Source organism: Salmo salar, chromosome 11 (genome assembly GCF_965601325.2).
Source record: "Salmo salar chromosome 11, fSalSal1, whole genome shotgun sequence".
In the NCBI taxonomy this organism is placed as follows: Eukaryota; Metazoa; Chordata; class Actinopteri; order Salmoniformes; family Salmonidae; genus Salmo; species Salmo salar.
The window spans coordinates 10,867,624-10,885,000 of record NC_138301.1 but is presented as its reverse complement, the minus strand read 5'-3'; the positions used below and the strand labels follow the sequence as shown (position 1 = coordinate 10,885,000).

Below are 17,377 nucleotides of genomic sequence, written 5' to 3'. Positions count from 1 at the left end.
CCCTAGTTAAAAGGAAAAATAACATGCCATTTTCACTTATAAAATACACTTAGTTCACCACTAGAGGGATTCCTTCGGTCACACCCTAGACTGGAGGTAAATGAATAATGGTAATTATGCCAGTCTGCACTACTCTTCTTGCTCCTCTTTCTAACCAAAGATGCTGAGGACTTTTCCAAAACAAACTCCATTCATCAATATTAAGGTTAGTGTAGTCCACGGTCAAACAATGCTATGAATTCCTGGATCAAAACATGTAGGTAAACAGAATAAACAAACAGCCTTCTGACATATGGCTTTTTGGTAATATTTTATTTATTGTCCAGAGATTTAAAAACTGAAATATTGAATCCTAATAGGTCTATACTGTGCCCTTTAAAAGGACAGCTTGGTTTAACAGATGCCTATAAAACAGGGAAAGCAATGTTATGTGCCAGGGTAAGCCACTAAGCAGTATAGGCATTGTTTGTGAACAAATGTCTCCCAAAATGATCAACATTTACTTCATTTCCACATGAATTCTACAGTGTTTGCATTTTTAATGATACAATACTTTGTCCACTCAATCAGAAAAAACATCTCAAATTATCCTTTACATTTAAACACATTATAGTAACTTTGGTCAGCAAACTATAGACAACCTATTGGAGCAATACTTGGTCATAATTCTGAGCAAACCCCCTTAGATGGAAATTGTTAGTCTATTTTACAAGCCTCAAAATAGGATTGTTTGAATGATATACCTTTTCCAAACTCATCATCTGTGAGCACGTTTCCTATTTTCAGCCCTTGGGCTGAAGCACAAAGCATTGGTAATCAACAAATAGGTTATCATAGAAAGCTTTAAAAATCCAATTAAGTGCAAAGAGTCAAATTCAATATTGCAAATGTGCAGCAGTAAGTCAGGCAAATACAGCAGAATTTCAGCATGAGCCATTAGCCCATATCTTCCTGCTTGCCATTCCATCAGTGGCTTCTGTTGAGTCGAATGGCAGCATTAGAGCTTCTAAGACATAAGTGTGAGGAGAGGTTACTGCATACACCACCACATCACTGCCAATGAGGCAAGAAGGCCCAGCAAGGGCTTGCCAGTGCCAATGGATGTGGCTCCGTTGCATAGGTCACTGGTGCAACAATCGAAGGTGAACTTTGGTACAGATGGGAACATCTGGGCCAATCGATTGAAGTCGCAGTCAGAGTACTTGATGCACTGCCGAGTCGTCTGTCCCCCTGTGCCAAATAACATACGAGTTACAGGGTAATGCAGAGAAATGGGAGGATTTTCATAATTTGATTCAGATTACACATTTTACGGCACCTGTCTCAGTCAGTGTCAGGCAGGCATCATCATTACTGCAGTCCTGTGTATTTGTGCAGCTCCCTGTGTAATCATTGCATTTGACACAGCGGATGGCAGAACCTGAGAAAACAAGGTGAGACACTTAGCCCTTCACATGACTCAAGTCATTCTACTTCCCTTTTGATTAGCTACTGTGATTTGGTCAAATGTGAAATGCTCCATCCTTGATTGCGATACAGTTTCGGAAAACTTGAATATCATCCAAAAATAACTTTACATATACAAAACATACACTTACTGCTTTACCACAAATGTCCACTTATGTTTTGGAAGCTTTTGTTTCCTCCTGAGTTTTCATTTGCATTGCACTTCCTGAGCTAAACACTTCTGAGGGAATCTGTTTAAACGGCACACAGTAAATGCATCTTTTGTATTTGTAAAATTATTTTTGGGTGCTATGAACGTAGAGTGAGGTTTCCAAAACCGTATTATATGCAGTGATTATTAACGGTTAGACAGAGCATTGTAAATGTGAACCCTATGGCTATATGACCTTCAATTCTCGAGAGCTAGACCAGACTCAACAGTATCAAAGAACCAACTTAAATGGCAGAAAAATTATTACTTACCCAATCCAAATATTGCAAAGCAGAACACTAAGCACATCCCAGGATAATTAGTCATGATTTTGATTTCTGCTTACTGTCACGTCTGGATAAAAACAAAAAGACAATCATTTAAAGCTATAATCCTTAGTTGCTAAATCCATTTTTGGACTTGTAAATTAATTATATATACCCATTAATTTTTGAAGAATAACTTAAATGCCTCATAAGCTTATTTCAACTGTTGTATCCCATCAAAGCCCAAAATATAAGCTTGTTTTAATCTAATGTATAGCGTGTATAGCCTCAAAACATGGTTAAAACTATCATTTTGATAGCAGTTTATGAATTAGTTACATTTCTCCAGGCCCATCCCTCAGCGTTTTACCAAAACAGGGGCATGGTGACTTTGTTTCAATTAAGGACTGGCTTTAACTAGTGATGGGGGTAAAAACCTATACAGTTACATATCGGGATATTATGTTTGACGCTCTCATATCATTTTGACAATATCGCAATATACATTTTGCGCTGTACCTGCACCAAAACTCCTGTTAATCCTTCATAGTTAGGCTCCCTATTTAAAAAGATGGAGAACAATTTGTTTTCAGCACTTGTATTTCCCTGATTGATCCAAACTAGTTCTCATGGCTCTCTTGTCCCTAGGCAGCAGACATATGGGGAGATACGTATTGTGATTCGATGTTTAAAACATATTGGCACCGGGTAAGTATTGTGACAATGGGTGCGTTCGTAAAGTCACTCTGGCCATCTACTCCAATTTCAGAGCACTCTCGTCTTAATGTGCCAGAGCGCAGAATAACTGATGAATTTACAAAAGCTCAACAACCGTTGAATATGACCAGTGTCGGTAAACGTCGGCAAAAAAAAGCGTCATTAAATTGTTGCCGGCAGCAAAGTTGCAGTCACCAACGATCTCGATAACATGAAAACAGCCTAACCACCTCTGCAAGAGCGAGTAAAATGGTCATAGTTCTCTCATTTGTGTCTGGAAGTAGCTAGCCAACGTTAGCCAATTAGCTCGGGTGCTTGATTGCCGTTGTGAGGTCAGAACGGTCGTAGAACCCTACTCCTCGGCCAGAGCGTCCAGTGTGCGTTCTGAGCGCTCCTAGGGCGAAACTCTCAAAATCGACGAATGGACAATGTGACAACGCCCTGAATTTACGAACGCCCAGCTCTGGCACTTCAGATTGAATTTACGAACACACCTAATCGTGAGATCACTTGCAAGTCACATGACTAGGTCAATTCCAATGACACACTTTCCAGATTACGTCCAAACGCATTCCCTAATGAAATACATGACACATTTAACAATGCTTTTTTTCCTGATAAAAATGAGATGATTGCATCCGCCGTGGAGCCCAGTTTCATAATATTACCATATGTCCAAGCTGCTTGCCATAGTTTTGAAATAATCACGAAAACAACACCTAAGGCCTTTTTCACGCTGCCATCTCGTATTAGTTCTATTGAACACCGTGGCCCACGTTGTTTGTAGTTAAAATGGAAAACAAATTATTTATGGAACTCAGATCGTCCGATTGTTTCATATAGGGAGATCTTCGTGTCTGTGTATATATATATTTTTAAATTTGACACTTTAATCATGAGAATACCCACTAATTAAGGCTGGGCAGTGTATTCCGCTGTCAAACGCTAGACCAGGAATAGTCAGAAGTCGACATTTGTTAACTACTTACCGTTATGCAGACATAAGCACCATTGAGGTGCGGATGTTTACTTTCTACACAAGTTTGGTATTGTTTAGTTTCGTCCTAAGAACAGATTGTAGTGGTAAAATAAAAAGGGATACATGTTTTGGTGCCATTTAGGTGAAATGAAATTCTAAGTATCACTTCAGTCAAAACAGGCTCTGTGAACGTTCCATTCGTTTGCTATGGGCTCGCACTAGTGTTCCACCTTAGCCAACGTTATTTTGCCATTTTTCAGCTGTCTCCCTCCATATGCATATGCCATGGCTTTGGTTTACAGTAACCTGACCAAGACAGTAGCTAGTGATGGTCCAGACTTGATCAACTGGCAAGACTAAGGTTACGTTAGCTACAGTAGCTAAAGCTATGCTAGATAGCCAACCACACCACATTAACTGAAATAGTTACGTTAGTTCATACATTGAACATTTTTAACGAAATAGGTCTTTACTTACCCTGCTTGCTCGAACAACGAAAGCAAAATGGCAAGCAAGTGCTTCGGAACTCGAAATATCAACCATGGCCCCTCCCCTTCAGAGCGTAGTTTGGTGGTGACACCAACCTATTAAGTACATTCAGTATTATAAGGTGTGATGTTATATTCAGGGTACAACAATTGACATTTCATAATACTGTATGACGAAGCGTTAGTAATTTTAATGACTGATTAATTCCCGATACAGCCTGGTTCGAATCCAGGCTATATCACAACCGGCCGTGATGGGGAGTCCCATAATGCGGCGCACAATTGGCCCAGCGTCGTCCGGGTTTGGCTGGTGTAGGTCATCATTGTAAATAAGAATATGTTCTTAACGAACTTGCTACTTAAATAAAGGTTAGATTAAAAAAAATACAAATAATAATAATTAATCGACACATGACATACCAAGTTGGAGGTTGAAGTGCATTTCAAAATGGCCAACTATTTGAACCGATACTCTTATGTTCAGGTAGACTGATTGCCCCACAACTGCCTACACCGGTTTGTCTCAGAAAATGAATGTCAGGGACAAATTTAACAGCTGGGTTTTACAATGCATCCTTGGAATGGGCTATATTCATTGACATTGACAACTGTAATACAGTTGTCATAGACTGAATGCTAGTCATAAGAAAGACCAACTTACTGCACTCTACTTTAATTAGTTATCATGACATGAATGGGTGAAATGAGACTATTGGTTTACACCAGTAGGCCAACAACTCAACAGCTGAACAAAGGAACATTGGTCAGGCTACAAGAGGCCACTTGAATATCTGGCAACATCAAGACAAATTCCAAAACAAACAATAGACAATTGTGAGCTCGTCTCAGTATGCCATGTGTGTGTGATCATCATTGTTGTTTTAATCAAACAATTTGATGAATTTCTTTGTCAATTGTGCTTTTAACCTGACAATCTCTGCAGAAGTGAAAGTTGAACTAAGATCGGCCTATTAATTAACATTTTGTACAATGTTCTTCAATAGGCATCTTGGTTTTCAACGTTGACTTCTATAGAGATTGTGTGATGTACTGTATGCACACTTTCTCTTACAAAAATAGTCTTTAAAACATTGATCGCAACCAATTTCTAACTGATCTTTTTATTCTTATGAATCTATTTCTCAGTTACCGCAGGTAATTGAACTTAAAAAATACAAATGATATCAATGAAATAAATCCATCACAACAATTCATGAAAAAAAAAAAAAATCAATGTGCTTACAAATTCAGCATTTAGTGTTTATTTACCCCAAACATAGAAAAACAAAAACACATGAAGTAAAAAAAAACTGTTACACTGAACAAATACCTACACATGCAAATCAAGAGGTTTGAAATTATAATAGAAAACATCCAGACATTATTGCACAGTTTAGTTTAGTACAAGATTAAAACAATCAGTTATTACCCACAAAATGTCTTGCCATTCATAGGCAAGAAGAACAGAAGGCAAACGCCTTCATCCCATATTTAGAGAAAATGATTTTAAAATCATACATAACAGCACACACCTTCCTGGCAACATTGTCAAAGATAAAACATCTCCCTGAAAAAACTGTATTTGCTCTGCTAAGCCAGGGTATTTTCATGTCCAGTAACGTACAGTTGAAGTCGGAAGTTTACATACACCTTAGGCAAATACATTTAAACTCAGTTTTTCACAATTCCTGACAATTAATCATAGTAAAAATTCCCTGTCTTAGGTCAGTTAGGATCACCACTTTATTTTAAGAACGTGAAATGCCAGAATAATAGTAAAGAGTGATACATTTCAGCTTTTATTACTTTCATCACATTCCCAGTGGGTCAGAAGTTTACATACACTGAATAAGTATTTGGTAGCATTGCCTTGAAATTGTTTAACTTGGGTCAAACGTTTCAGGTAGCCTTCCACAAGCTTCCCACAATAAGTTGGGTGAATTTTGGCCCATTCCTCCTGACAGAGCTGGTGTAACTGAGTCAGGTTTGTAGGACTCCTTGCTCGCACACACTTTTTCAGTTCTGCCCATAGACTTTCAATAGGATTGAGGTCAGGGCTTTGTGATGGCCACTCAAATGCATTGACTTTGTTGTCTTTAAGCCATTTTGCCACAACTTTGGAAGTATGTTTGGGGTCATTGTCCATTTGCGACCAAGCATTAACTTCCTGACTGTCTTGAGACGTTGCTTCAATACATCCACATAATTTGCCCTCATGATGCCATCTATTTTGTGAAGTGCACCAGTCCCTCCTGCAGCAAAGCACCCCAATGCTTGACGGTTGGGATGTTCTTTGGCTTGCCAGCCTCTCCCTTTTTCCTCCAAACATAACGATGTTCATTATGGCCAAACAGTCTATTTTTGTTTCATCAGACCAGAGGACATTTCTAGAAAAAGTAAGATCTTTGTCCCCATGTGCAGTTGCAAACCGTTGGACTGACTTTTTTTATGGCGGTTTTGGAGCAGTGGTATCTTCCTTGCTGAGCAGCCTTTCAGGTTATGTCAATATAGGACTCGTTTTACTGTGGATATAGATACTTTTGTACCTGTTTCCTCCAGCATCTTCACAAGGTCCTTTTCTGTTGTTCTGGGATTGATTTGCACTTTTCGCACCAAAGTACGTTCATCTCTAGGCGACAGAACACGTCTCCTTCCTGAGCGGTATGACAGCTGCGTGGTCCCATGGTGTTTAAACTTGCGTACTATTGTTTGTGCAGATGAACGTGATACCTTCAGGAAATTGCTCCCAAGGATGAACCAGACTAGTGGAGGTCCACAATTTTTTTTCCTGAGTTCTTGGCTGATTTCTTTTGATTTTCCCATGATGTCAAGCAAAGAGTGTAGTGGGTGAACTTAGTCAACTTAGTGTATGTAAACTTCTGACCCACTGGAATTGTGTTACAGTGAATTATAAGTGAAATAATCTGTCTAAACAATTGTTGGAAAGATTACTTGTGTCATGCACAAAGTAGATGTCCTAACCGACTTGCCAAAACTATAGTTTGTTAACAAGAAATTTGTGGAGTGGTTGAAAAATTAGTTTTAATGACTCCAACCTAAGTGTATGTAAACTTCTGACTTCAACTGTATGATGAAAATTACATTAGTAATCTGTTAGCTGTAAATCATTCTTAGATCGTAACAGGTTTTTGTCCACTGCTACCAAATGGAGACAACTGAGAATGAAGCATTACGCTAAGTCCACAGAATCCTCTAGTCTAGTCACCTACCGACAACGTCTGGCCCACGGACCTCCTCCAAATTCCCATTAGCATTGGTGATCTTCCAATAACGACAAGCATTCTCAGGGATGGCATCATTTGCCATTTCAATCCTGAGGGTGGAATTTAATCTATAAGGTTAGGGAAGTTATGACAGCTGTATTATGATCCATTTACCCATGTCTTTTTAATCATTATCAGGAGCTGAAATCAGAAGAGGAAATAGTGGTACCTGATCCGGTAGGTGAAGAAGAAATGTGGCGGGTGCACTGAGCTGAGCTCCGGTAAGAATGAGGTAGACACTGAAAAAGTAATATCCCCGTGGCGGAAACGAACTGCTTATCATGGACGTACCTGTGAATAGGGACAAAGCTTCAAAATCCTTTGGAAGCCTTGATTTGAATGCATGTTGTTAACTACATATTAGGGGTGTCCCCACCAAAAACTCTAAATAAAATCTTGGTCGACCAAGATACATCCTATGTGTTTTAATCAAATCAACTACATTGCATTCGGAAAGTATTCAGACCCCTTGACTTTTTCTACATTCTGTTACGTTAGACTTCTAAAAATTATAAAATAAGAATTTTTCCTCAATCTACACACAATACCCCATGACAAAGCAAAAAAACAGGTTTAGACATGTTAGTAAATGTATGAAAAATAAAACAGATACCTTATTTACATAAGTATTCAGACCTTTTGATATGAGACTCGAAATTGAGCTCAAGAGCATCCTGTTTCCATTGATCATTCTTGAGATGTTTCTACAACTTGATTGGAGTCCACCTGTGGTAAATTCAATTGATTGGACATGATTTGGAAAAGGCACACAACTGTCTATATAAGGTCCCACAGTTGACAGTGCATGTCAGAGCAAAAACCAAGCCATGAGGTCGAAGGAATTGCCCATAGAGCTCCGACAGGATTGTGTCGAGGCACAGATCTGGGGAAGTGTACCAAAAACTTTCTGCAGCATTGAAGGTCCCCAAGAACACAGTGGCTTCCATCATTCTTAAACGGAATAAGTTTGGAACAACCAAGACTCTTCCTACAGCTGGCCGCCTGGCCAAAATGAGCAATTGGGGGAGAAGGGAGGTGACTCGTAGCACGCGCTCCAGCAGGTATATCTCACTGGTCACCGCCAAAGCCAATTTATCCTTTGGCCGCCTTTCCTTCCAGTTCTCTGCTGCCAATGACTAGAATGAACTGCAAAAAATAAAATCACTGAAGCTGGAGACTCATAACTAGCTTTAAGCACCAGCTGTCAGAGCAACTCACAGATCACGGCACATAGCCAATCTGTAAACAGCCCATCCAACTACCTTATCTCCATACTGTATTTATTTATTTATCTTGCTCCTTTGCACCCCAGTATCTCTACTTGCACATTCATCTTCTGCACATCTACCATTCCAGTGTTTAATTGCTATATTGTAATTACTTCGCCACCATGGCCTATTTATTGCCTTAACTCCCTTATCTTACCTCTCACTGTTTATATACTTTTTGTTCTACTGTATTATTGACTATGTTTTGTTTATTCCATGTGTAACTCTGTGTTGTATGTGTCGAACTGCTATGCTTAATTTTGGTCTGGTCACAGTTGCAAATGAGAACTTGTTATCAACTAGCCTACCTGGTTAAATAAAGGTGAAATAAAAAATAACTTATAATAACAACAATAAGAAAATGTAATGTTATTTGGAGCACTGTAGACACTAAATCGATTATAAATAATACAGGAGAGGATGTTCTAACAAAATAAAGTGTAAAGCCTTTATTACAGCAAAGCAAAAGCTGAATTTGTGAAATTGTTTACTTGACAAGTCGTTGCATGACGCTTGGTGCTCATGGAATCAGTAGGCTATTAAACAAACACTCAAACAGGCAACAGAAGCAAGATCTGTCTTATTTCTGTAGATATAGAGTACCAGCCAAAGGTTTGGACACACCTACTCATTCATTTTATTATGTTCTACTTTGTAGAATAATTGTTTACACATCAAAACTTTGGAATCATGTAGTAATGAAAAAGTTAAACAAATTAAAAAATATTTTATATTTGAGAATCTTCAAAGTAGCCAGCATTTGCCTTGAAAGCTTTGTACACTAGGCATTCTCTCAACGAGCTTCGAGGTAGTCACCTGGAATGCATTTCAATTAACAGGTGTATCTTAATTTGAGTAATTTATTTCCTTCTTAATGCATTTGAGCCAATCAGTTGTGTTGTGACAAGGAAGGGTTGGTATACAGAAGACCAAGTCCATATTATGGCAAGAACAGCTCAAATTAGCAAATAGAAATGACAGTCCATCATTACTTTAACACATGAAAGTCAGTCAATGCGGAAAATTAAGAACTTTGAAAGTTTCTTCAAGTGCAGTCGCAAAAACCATCAAGCGGTATAATGAAACTGGCTCTCATGAGGACCGCCACAGGAAAGGAAGACACAGTTACCTCTGCTGCAGAAGAAAAGTTGAATTACTGCAAAGAAACCACTACTAAAGGAAACCAATAATAAGAAGAGACTTACTTGGGACAAGAAACACGAGCAATTGACAGACCGGTGGAAATCTGTCCTTTTGTCTGATGAGTCCAAAATTTAGATTTTTGGTTCCAACCGCTGTCTTTGTGAGACGCAGAGTAGGTGAACAGATGTCTGCATGTGTGGTTCCCACCGTGAAGCATGGTGGAGGTGGTGTAATGGTGTGGGGGTGCTTTGCTGGGGACACTGATTTATTTCGAATTCAAGGCACACTTAACCAGCATGGCTACCACAGCATTCTGCAGTGATATGCCATCCCATCTGGTTTGGGCTTACTGTGACTATCATTTGTTTTTCAACAGGATAATGACCCAACACACCTCCAGACTGTGTAAGGGCTATTTGACCAAGAAGGAGAGTGAGTGATGCATCAGATGACCTGGCCTCTACAATCACCCGACCTCAACCCAATTGAGATGGTTAGGGATGAGTTGGACCACAGAGTGAAGGAAAAGCAGCCAACAAGTGCTCAGCATATGTGGGAACGCCTTCAAGACGGTTGGAAAAGCATTCCAAGTGAAACTTGTGGCGAGAAAGCCAAGAGTGTGCAAAGCTGTCATCAAGGCAAATGATGGCTACTTTAAGATTCTCAAATATAAAATATATTTTTTGATTTAATACTATTTTGGTTACTACAAGATTCCATATGTGTTATTTCATAGTTTTGATGCCTTCACTATTATTCTACAATGTAGAGAAGGAAAAAAAACACACTTTTTATTTATTTTTTTACTTGAAAGAGTAGGTGTGTCCTAATTTTTGACTGGTACTGTGATAGATAGATAGATAGATAGATAGATAGATAGATAGATAGATAGATAGATAGATAGATAGATAGATAGATAGATAGATAGATAGATAGATAGATAGATAGATAGATAGATAGATAGATAGATAGATAGATAGATAGATAGATAGATACTGTGCTCGACTAAAGAAATCTCGGTCAACCAACAGCCTATCAACCAGTCGACTAAATGGGGTCAGCCCTACTACATATTGTTGAGTATTGCCATCATGACACAGAAACTACGACCTCCCTGCATGTGTCAGTTAGGTATTTCAGAAAGGGAAAGTTAATGGAGGTTACCTGAAGATCTGATCCCGGATGATGGGGTATTCTCCTGTTACCACATTATGGACGTACGAGGTAAACCACTCAGTAAAGCTGGACCCTAAGGTGAGAAATTAGAGTGAGAGGAAGCAAAATAATGAGTAAGTGTGAGACACTGCATAAGTTCAAACCCATTTATGTTGAGGAACTAACACATTGAATAACAAAAAATATTATTTTAGCAAATGAACCACAGACTTCCATTTTTTTTTATTCCATTAATGGAGTGCTATGTTGCAATACAGCAGTTTATATTTCACATCTCCCATCATGCAGTTAGTCCACAATCTCAAGAATGGGAGCAATGCCGGCATCCTCTGTACCTTGAAGATTTCCTGGACTTACATAATAACCTAGTTGTTAAGCATCCAAAAAAAAGTTTGCAATTGCTTAACTTGCAGTGAGATGTCACCATGAAACATTTTCACACAACCTAACTGAAATATTTTTTATAACATATGTAAAACTAATAGCTCATCATACCTGTGATGAACATGTCAATTGCAGATGGATCTTGTGCCATTTGATCCTATAATAGAAGCATTTAGAACAATCCTATTAGTCATCCATTAGTGTAAAGTACTTAAGTAAAATAATTTAAAGTTGTTTTTTGGGGCATTTGTACCATTTATATATTTTTTTGAACTTTCACTCAAGTACATTCCTAAAGAAAATGTACTTTTTACTCCATACATTTTCCCTGACACCCAAAAGTTACATTTCTAATGCTTAACAGGATAGGAACATTGTCAAATTCACCCACTTATCAAGAGAACATCCCTGGTCATGTCTACTGCCTCTGATCTGGCAGACTCACTAAACACAAATGCTTTGTTTGTAAATTATGTTGGAGTGTGACCCTGACTATCCCTAAATTAAAAAATAAAAATGGAAAATTGTGCAGTCTGGTTTGCTTAATATAAGGAATCTGAAATTATTTAAACTTTTATTTTTGATATTTAAGTATATTTAAGTATATTTGAAATCAAAGACTTGTATACTTTTACAAGTAGTATTTTACTGGGTGACTTATGCGAGTCATTGTATATTAAGATATCTTTACTTTAACTCAAGTATGACAATTGGGTACTTTTTCCACCACTGCCATTAGTTAATTTCCATTATTCAACATTTTCTCCTGCCTGTGGTGATACCATAGGTAGAAAAGGGCTGCCCCCGGTGGCAAAGACTTGTCTGTTTGCTGCTCTGGCACCCCAATGGTGGAATAAGCTCCCTCACGAGGCCAGGACAGCGGAGTCAATCACCACCTTCCGGAGACACCTGAAACCCCACCTCTTTAAGGAATACCTAGGATAGGATAAAGTAATCCTTCTAACCCCCCCCCCCCCCCCCCCCCTTAAAAGATTTAGATGCACTATTGTAAAGTGGTTGTTCCACTGGATATCATAAGGTGAATGCACCAATTTGTAAGTCGCTCTGGATAAGAGCGTCTGCTAAATGACTTAAATGTAAATGTAATGTAATGTAAATGTCCTTGCTCCAATTTATGAAACGTAAACACCGGAAGCTGTTTGCAACTGACATGGTGAGAAAGCTAGAAAATGGTTCCCCCCAGTTGCAATGAGTTTTATCTGTCACAAATAACTTATGAAAGCTAAATACTGAAAGTTATATAAAGCTCAAATTAAGGAGTTGTTTATCATTACTAAGCGATGCTACAGACTTATTATTTTCATCCTTAACCTGTGTGTGAGAATAAAAGGCTGTCTCCCTGTTGTAATGGGGGTGGGGGCTGGGGTCTCATATGGAAACTGACCGGGCAGTGGTAGAAGATCTCGCTGCGGCCCTCAGTGCCATGTATTGGCTGAGGCCTGTGTGGAAGAGAAGGTGAGGGGGAAACACTGCCTCATGCCCTTGCGCTGCTTAAAGCCAACTGCTGCCGTTTCAATATCCAGCAGGTCCCCTGAACGGTAATGGTTAGACAGGGCCATGCTTCCCATTAAACTGGAAGAAAATAGGGGTAGATCATTTTTACCACAAGTATACTTTTCATGTCAATTTGTTCACGTAAATTCATCTTATTCAGCTCAGCAGCACAAAAACAAATATAGACAAACAATGGATTCTCATACCCAGGAACGACCAGCTTCTGCCCATTGTGTATCCGGTACGAGTACCGACAGTCATTTGAAAGCTTGCAACCCACCTGCGCCTCAATGCCATCCAGCTCTTCTTCCTTTGCTCCCTCTGCTCAGGGGAAACCATAACATTTACTTTGGCAAACAAACGACAATAAAAAAAAATAAGTATGGATTTTCTATCCATCATCATATTGGTTGAGGGTTTTATGATAATAAGGCCTAATGGTTCCATCGAACCATCTCACAGCTATCAAATCACCTAAAGTGACCTAAAGTGGTGATGTGTATTCCTTGTGGAGGCTTACCTTTGAGAGAGGCGATCATTCTGGGGCACCGCTGGTCAAGGTATCTCTTCAGGTCATCCCAGGCTTTATTCTGGATGCCATAGTGATCAATGTAGTGACCCAAGTCAGTATAGAACTCACGGAAGAGTTCCTTCCAGGGTTGAACCTTTTGGATTTTGTCGGACCTGCTCAACAACAAAATATTTGCTAAATAAAACTTATCAATACTATTCAGTTTGCCAAATAAACACATTGAGTAATAAGTACAAACCTTCCTGATTAATACATCAAATAAGAGATCATAAGAATGTTGGTACAAGCCATTTTGAATCTTTTATCATTTGAAACGTTTTTATGTGAATGTTTTGCTGTTACTCTTCACCACGAACCAGAGGAAGTGAACTACAACTCTACTCTTTGCTACAGACAAGATTCTCATACACAGGCTTTGAACTGTCCATAGGCTAAAGAAATCCATGTTTTTTGTTGTTGTTTATCAACACACTTACTCATTAAGAACCAAAGATGATCGATATACTGTCAAGATACATGTCTCTCCGCCCTAACAATGTCCACAAAGCGTTAAATGTAACGTTAAATGTCTTACTTACATCAGTACACTCCGTAACATAAGCATTACCAAACTTCTATCCGATCAAATAAATCTCACGTAGCAAATAAGCCATTCATTTTATTGTTGACCAAATTCGACACTCTCACTGACAAAAACTCATTGCTTGGTGGGCTAAACGAAAGAGAGAAAAAAAAACACCTGCTGGAGGGGAAAAGATTTACACTAGCGATAAGGCTTTGGAAAGTTTTGGAACTTAACTTTCATACTAGCGAGAAAGAATCTTTCAAATACAAAATATACACTTAATGTGCGCAGGTTTTTTTTTTTTCATGTAAACTCATCTTATTCAGCTCAGCAGGCCAAAAACATTTAGACAAACAATTATTTGGATTCAAGTAATCTCATACCAGGAACGACCGGCTTCTGCCCAGTGTGGCTGTTTTTCACCTGTTGCCTCCCTACAACTCACACTCTTCTTCGATTAGGTTTAACGGCGGTTGGCATCCAATATGTTGCATTACCGCCACCTACTAGACTGGAGTACAACTTCCTTATACTTTGCTTGAAAAATAAATAAAAACAAATACCCTACCATCTAACTGTAAAAAAAAATAACACCACCCTACTCCACTATTTAAATCTATTTAGTCCTACCTCATGCCAACAACCTGAGAGGATGGGACATCACCACTTAACACACGGGCTCCAAAGTGGCGCAGCGGTCTAAGTCACTGCATCTCATTGCTTGAAGCGTCACTACAGACACCCTGAATCGAATCCAGGCTGTATCACAACCGGCCGTGATTGGGAGTCCCATAGGGCGGCGCACATTTCCATTGGACCATTCCATTCCACCTTTCCTGTTTCTCAAAATACAGCCAGGTGCAACTTTCCTAAACGGCATACATTAAGTGTATCGTTTGTATAAATATAAACAATATCTTTTATTGTTTATATTAAAGTTAAAGCTGCAATATGTGGCTTTTTGGGCTATGACCAAACTCCATAGAAAAGTGAGTTGTAGATCTGTCAAGCTGTTTTTTAAGCAAGTACAAGAAGCGGTAGATATGTTCTATGCGTGCTATTTCTATGCTTCCCCTTCCTAAATTTCGTTTTTGAGTCTTTTACTTTTGTACACCAGGTTCAAACAGCTGAAAACACAATATTGTTGGTTATTGAAAAGATATTTCACAGCGGTTTAGATTGTACAATGATTCTCAACACTATGCATTGCTTGGTTTGTCACATAAACAAAAAAAATTGCAACCAGGAAATGGCGGAGAGACAACTGCACCTTTAAGTTCCGAATGTTTCAAAAATTGTATCTCGTGCTGGGCTCTTTTTGTTTAGACAGCGTAGGAGTGTCTGTAAAATCTCCTCAGGCAGCAGACAGCATTGTGAATAGACACGGTATAATGTTAATTAACATTTTCCGTCTAATCTGAATGGGACAGCGGATTAGTAACGTTAGTTAGCTTCAACAACAAGGCATCTGAAACCAAAACAAACCATTATGCTGCATTCATATCCAAGTGGGAAGGTGGTTATTACCCGGTGGCGGCATTCAAGTGCTTTGAACTCGCTGAAAAACACTGTACATTTTACTGCCGAAAATGCTGTTATCGAGGTCATTTCTTAGTAGGTGACGTCAGAGGTCAGCATGTGGGAGATGTCGGAGAACATGAATAATAGACACGTTTCTTTATGTAACCACTAAATACCACCTTCCCACTTGGTTATGAACGCAGCATTAGCCTGGCGATACTGAATTAGCCAACGGCTAATTGATAGTTACATTTTATGCAATAAATATTCCTGAAACTGTCATATTGAATAAGACCCATGACCAAACAACCAGGAAAGACTACAACATGTCATGTGATAGCATACTAGCTAGTAAACAAAAGTTAATTATTTGCTTAGCTAGCTAGCCAACAAATAACATTTGATTTGAACATATTGAGAACGTTAGCTATAGCTAGCTTCTGTGGCTGAGCATAGTTCTATTACACAACATAAACTCGTATGGTATTTTGTGCACAGGCATTTATCCATCTGAAGCGAGTTATACATACCTGATCAAATCTCTAAAGTCAAGAAAGAATAACATTAACAGCAAAGGATCGGAGGGTAAATTGTTCAAGCTAAGCTCCATGGACGTTGCCATTTTGGAACCTGGAGTTTTGCTTGTAGTAACATACTGTGTAGTAGCTTCCCTGTATTTGAGAGCGGTCTTCTTGCCAAGCTTGGTTGATAGGCCTATTTGGCAAATAAAATTATATGGACATTATATCCTTGTGTATAGTACCAAAGATTATTATAGCTGTTAGTGCAGTGTTCATGCTATGTATGCTTGCTTGTTCAAGCCACCTGTTAAAGCAGGAATCAGCAGTTGCATCCATAGACAGAACTATGGATGCAGGGACTGACAATCCATGATATCAATTATCATTTTCAAATCAAATTTTATTTGTCACATGCGCCGAATACAACAGGTGTAGACTTTACAGTGAAATGCTTACTTACAAGCCCTTAACCAACAATGCATTTTTAAGAAAATACCTAATAATAAAAGTAACAAATAATTAAAGAGCAGCAGTAAAATAACTATAGCGAGACTATATACAGGGGGTACCGGTACAGAGTCAATGTGGCTTGGGGGTAGAAGCTGTTTAGAAGCCTCTTGGACCTAGACTTGCAATGCGTTAGCAGAAAGAACAGTCTATGACTTGGGTGGCTGGAGTCTGACCATTTTTAAGATGTTTTGAGGCTAGATAGTGTCTGTTTACATTTACTTTGTTTATTTACAAACATTGGAGTAAAACAATCTTATATTTTGGGTTCTGATGGGATACTACAGTTGAACTAAGCTCATGAGGCATTTATAAATTGTATTCTTCAAGAATCAATGGGTACATATCATTAAGCTATACGTCCAAAAATGAGTGTAGCAACTGCATATGGCCCCTTTAAAATGCTTACATTTTAGGCCATCCTCAAGATGGCATCAAAGATTAGGCCTATATTCTACATTGGGTTATCCTTCAATTCACATATTGTACTCTTGCATGTTCAATTCGCATCCATGAATGAGTATTGTCTTAAAAGGGACTTCCCTCACTGTCTGAAATAATAATACTGTATTTATTTAACCTTTATTTAACTAGGCAAGTCAGTTAAAAACAAATTCTTATTTACAATGACGGCCTACCAAAAGGCAAAAGGCCTCCTGTGGGTTTAACACTGGATGTAGATTGCTGGATACATGTAAACCTATAGAATGCTATCTTTTTGTTTCAATTGTATAGATGAGCTGTGTTAAAAAATGAGAATTATGAACCAGTATTGCCTTCTGAATGAAAGCGGCCAGGAAAACCAAACTGAGGCAGCATACGTCATACCTCATCACACAGTTTGGAGAGATGGC

General features: G+C 38.7%; 1 protein-coding gene and 1 pseudogene across 2 annotated transcripts; both read right to left on the bottom strand.

Moving 5' to 3' along the window:
• Positions 1–293: 293 nt before the first annotated feature.
• Positions 294–4,200, bottom strand: LOC106561964 (CD59 molecule (CD59 blood group)). The gene is made up of 4 exons (XM_045689033.2): positions 4,097–4,200; positions 1,930–2,011; positions 1,319–1,420; positions 294–1,230 (listed from the first exon to the last, which is right to left on the bottom strand). Exons 2-4 carry the CDS (start codon positions 1,982–1,984, stop codon positions 1,031–1,033), a joined length of 357 nt encoding a protein of 118 aa, XP_045544989.1. The 5' UTR covers positions 1,985–2,011; positions 4,097–4,200; the 3' UTR covers positions 294–1,030.
• Positions 4,201–5,209: 1,009 nt separating this feature from the next.
• On the bottom strand, positions 5,210–16,314 carry LOC106561963 (F-box only protein 3-like; annotated as a pseudogene). Its single transcript, XR_014379340.1, has 7 exons — positions 16,026–16,314; positions 13,398–13,561; positions 13,084–13,198; positions 12,768–12,955; positions 11,474–11,519; positions 10,967–11,051; positions 5,210–8,117 (listed from the first exon to the last, which is right to left on the bottom strand). The product of XR_014379340.1 is annotated as an F-box only protein 3-like (transcript).
• Positions 16,315–17,377: the final 1,063 nt, after the last annotated feature.

Bases quoted from the DNA above. Each gene is read 5' to 3' on its own strand.
- LOC106561964 (XM_045689033.2), bottom strand. From the start codon at position 1,984: ATGACTAATTATCCTGGGATGTGCTTAGTGTTCTGCTTTGCAATATTT. The intron at 1,421-1,929 runs GTAAGTAATAAT...TTGTTTTCTCAG, and splicing joins CTTTGCAATATTTGGATTGG to GTTCTGCCATCCGCTGTGTC. The intron at 1,231-1,318 runs GTGCCGTAAAAT...TATTTGGCACAG, and splicing joins CCTGACACTGACTGAGACAG to GGGGACAGACGACTCGGCAG.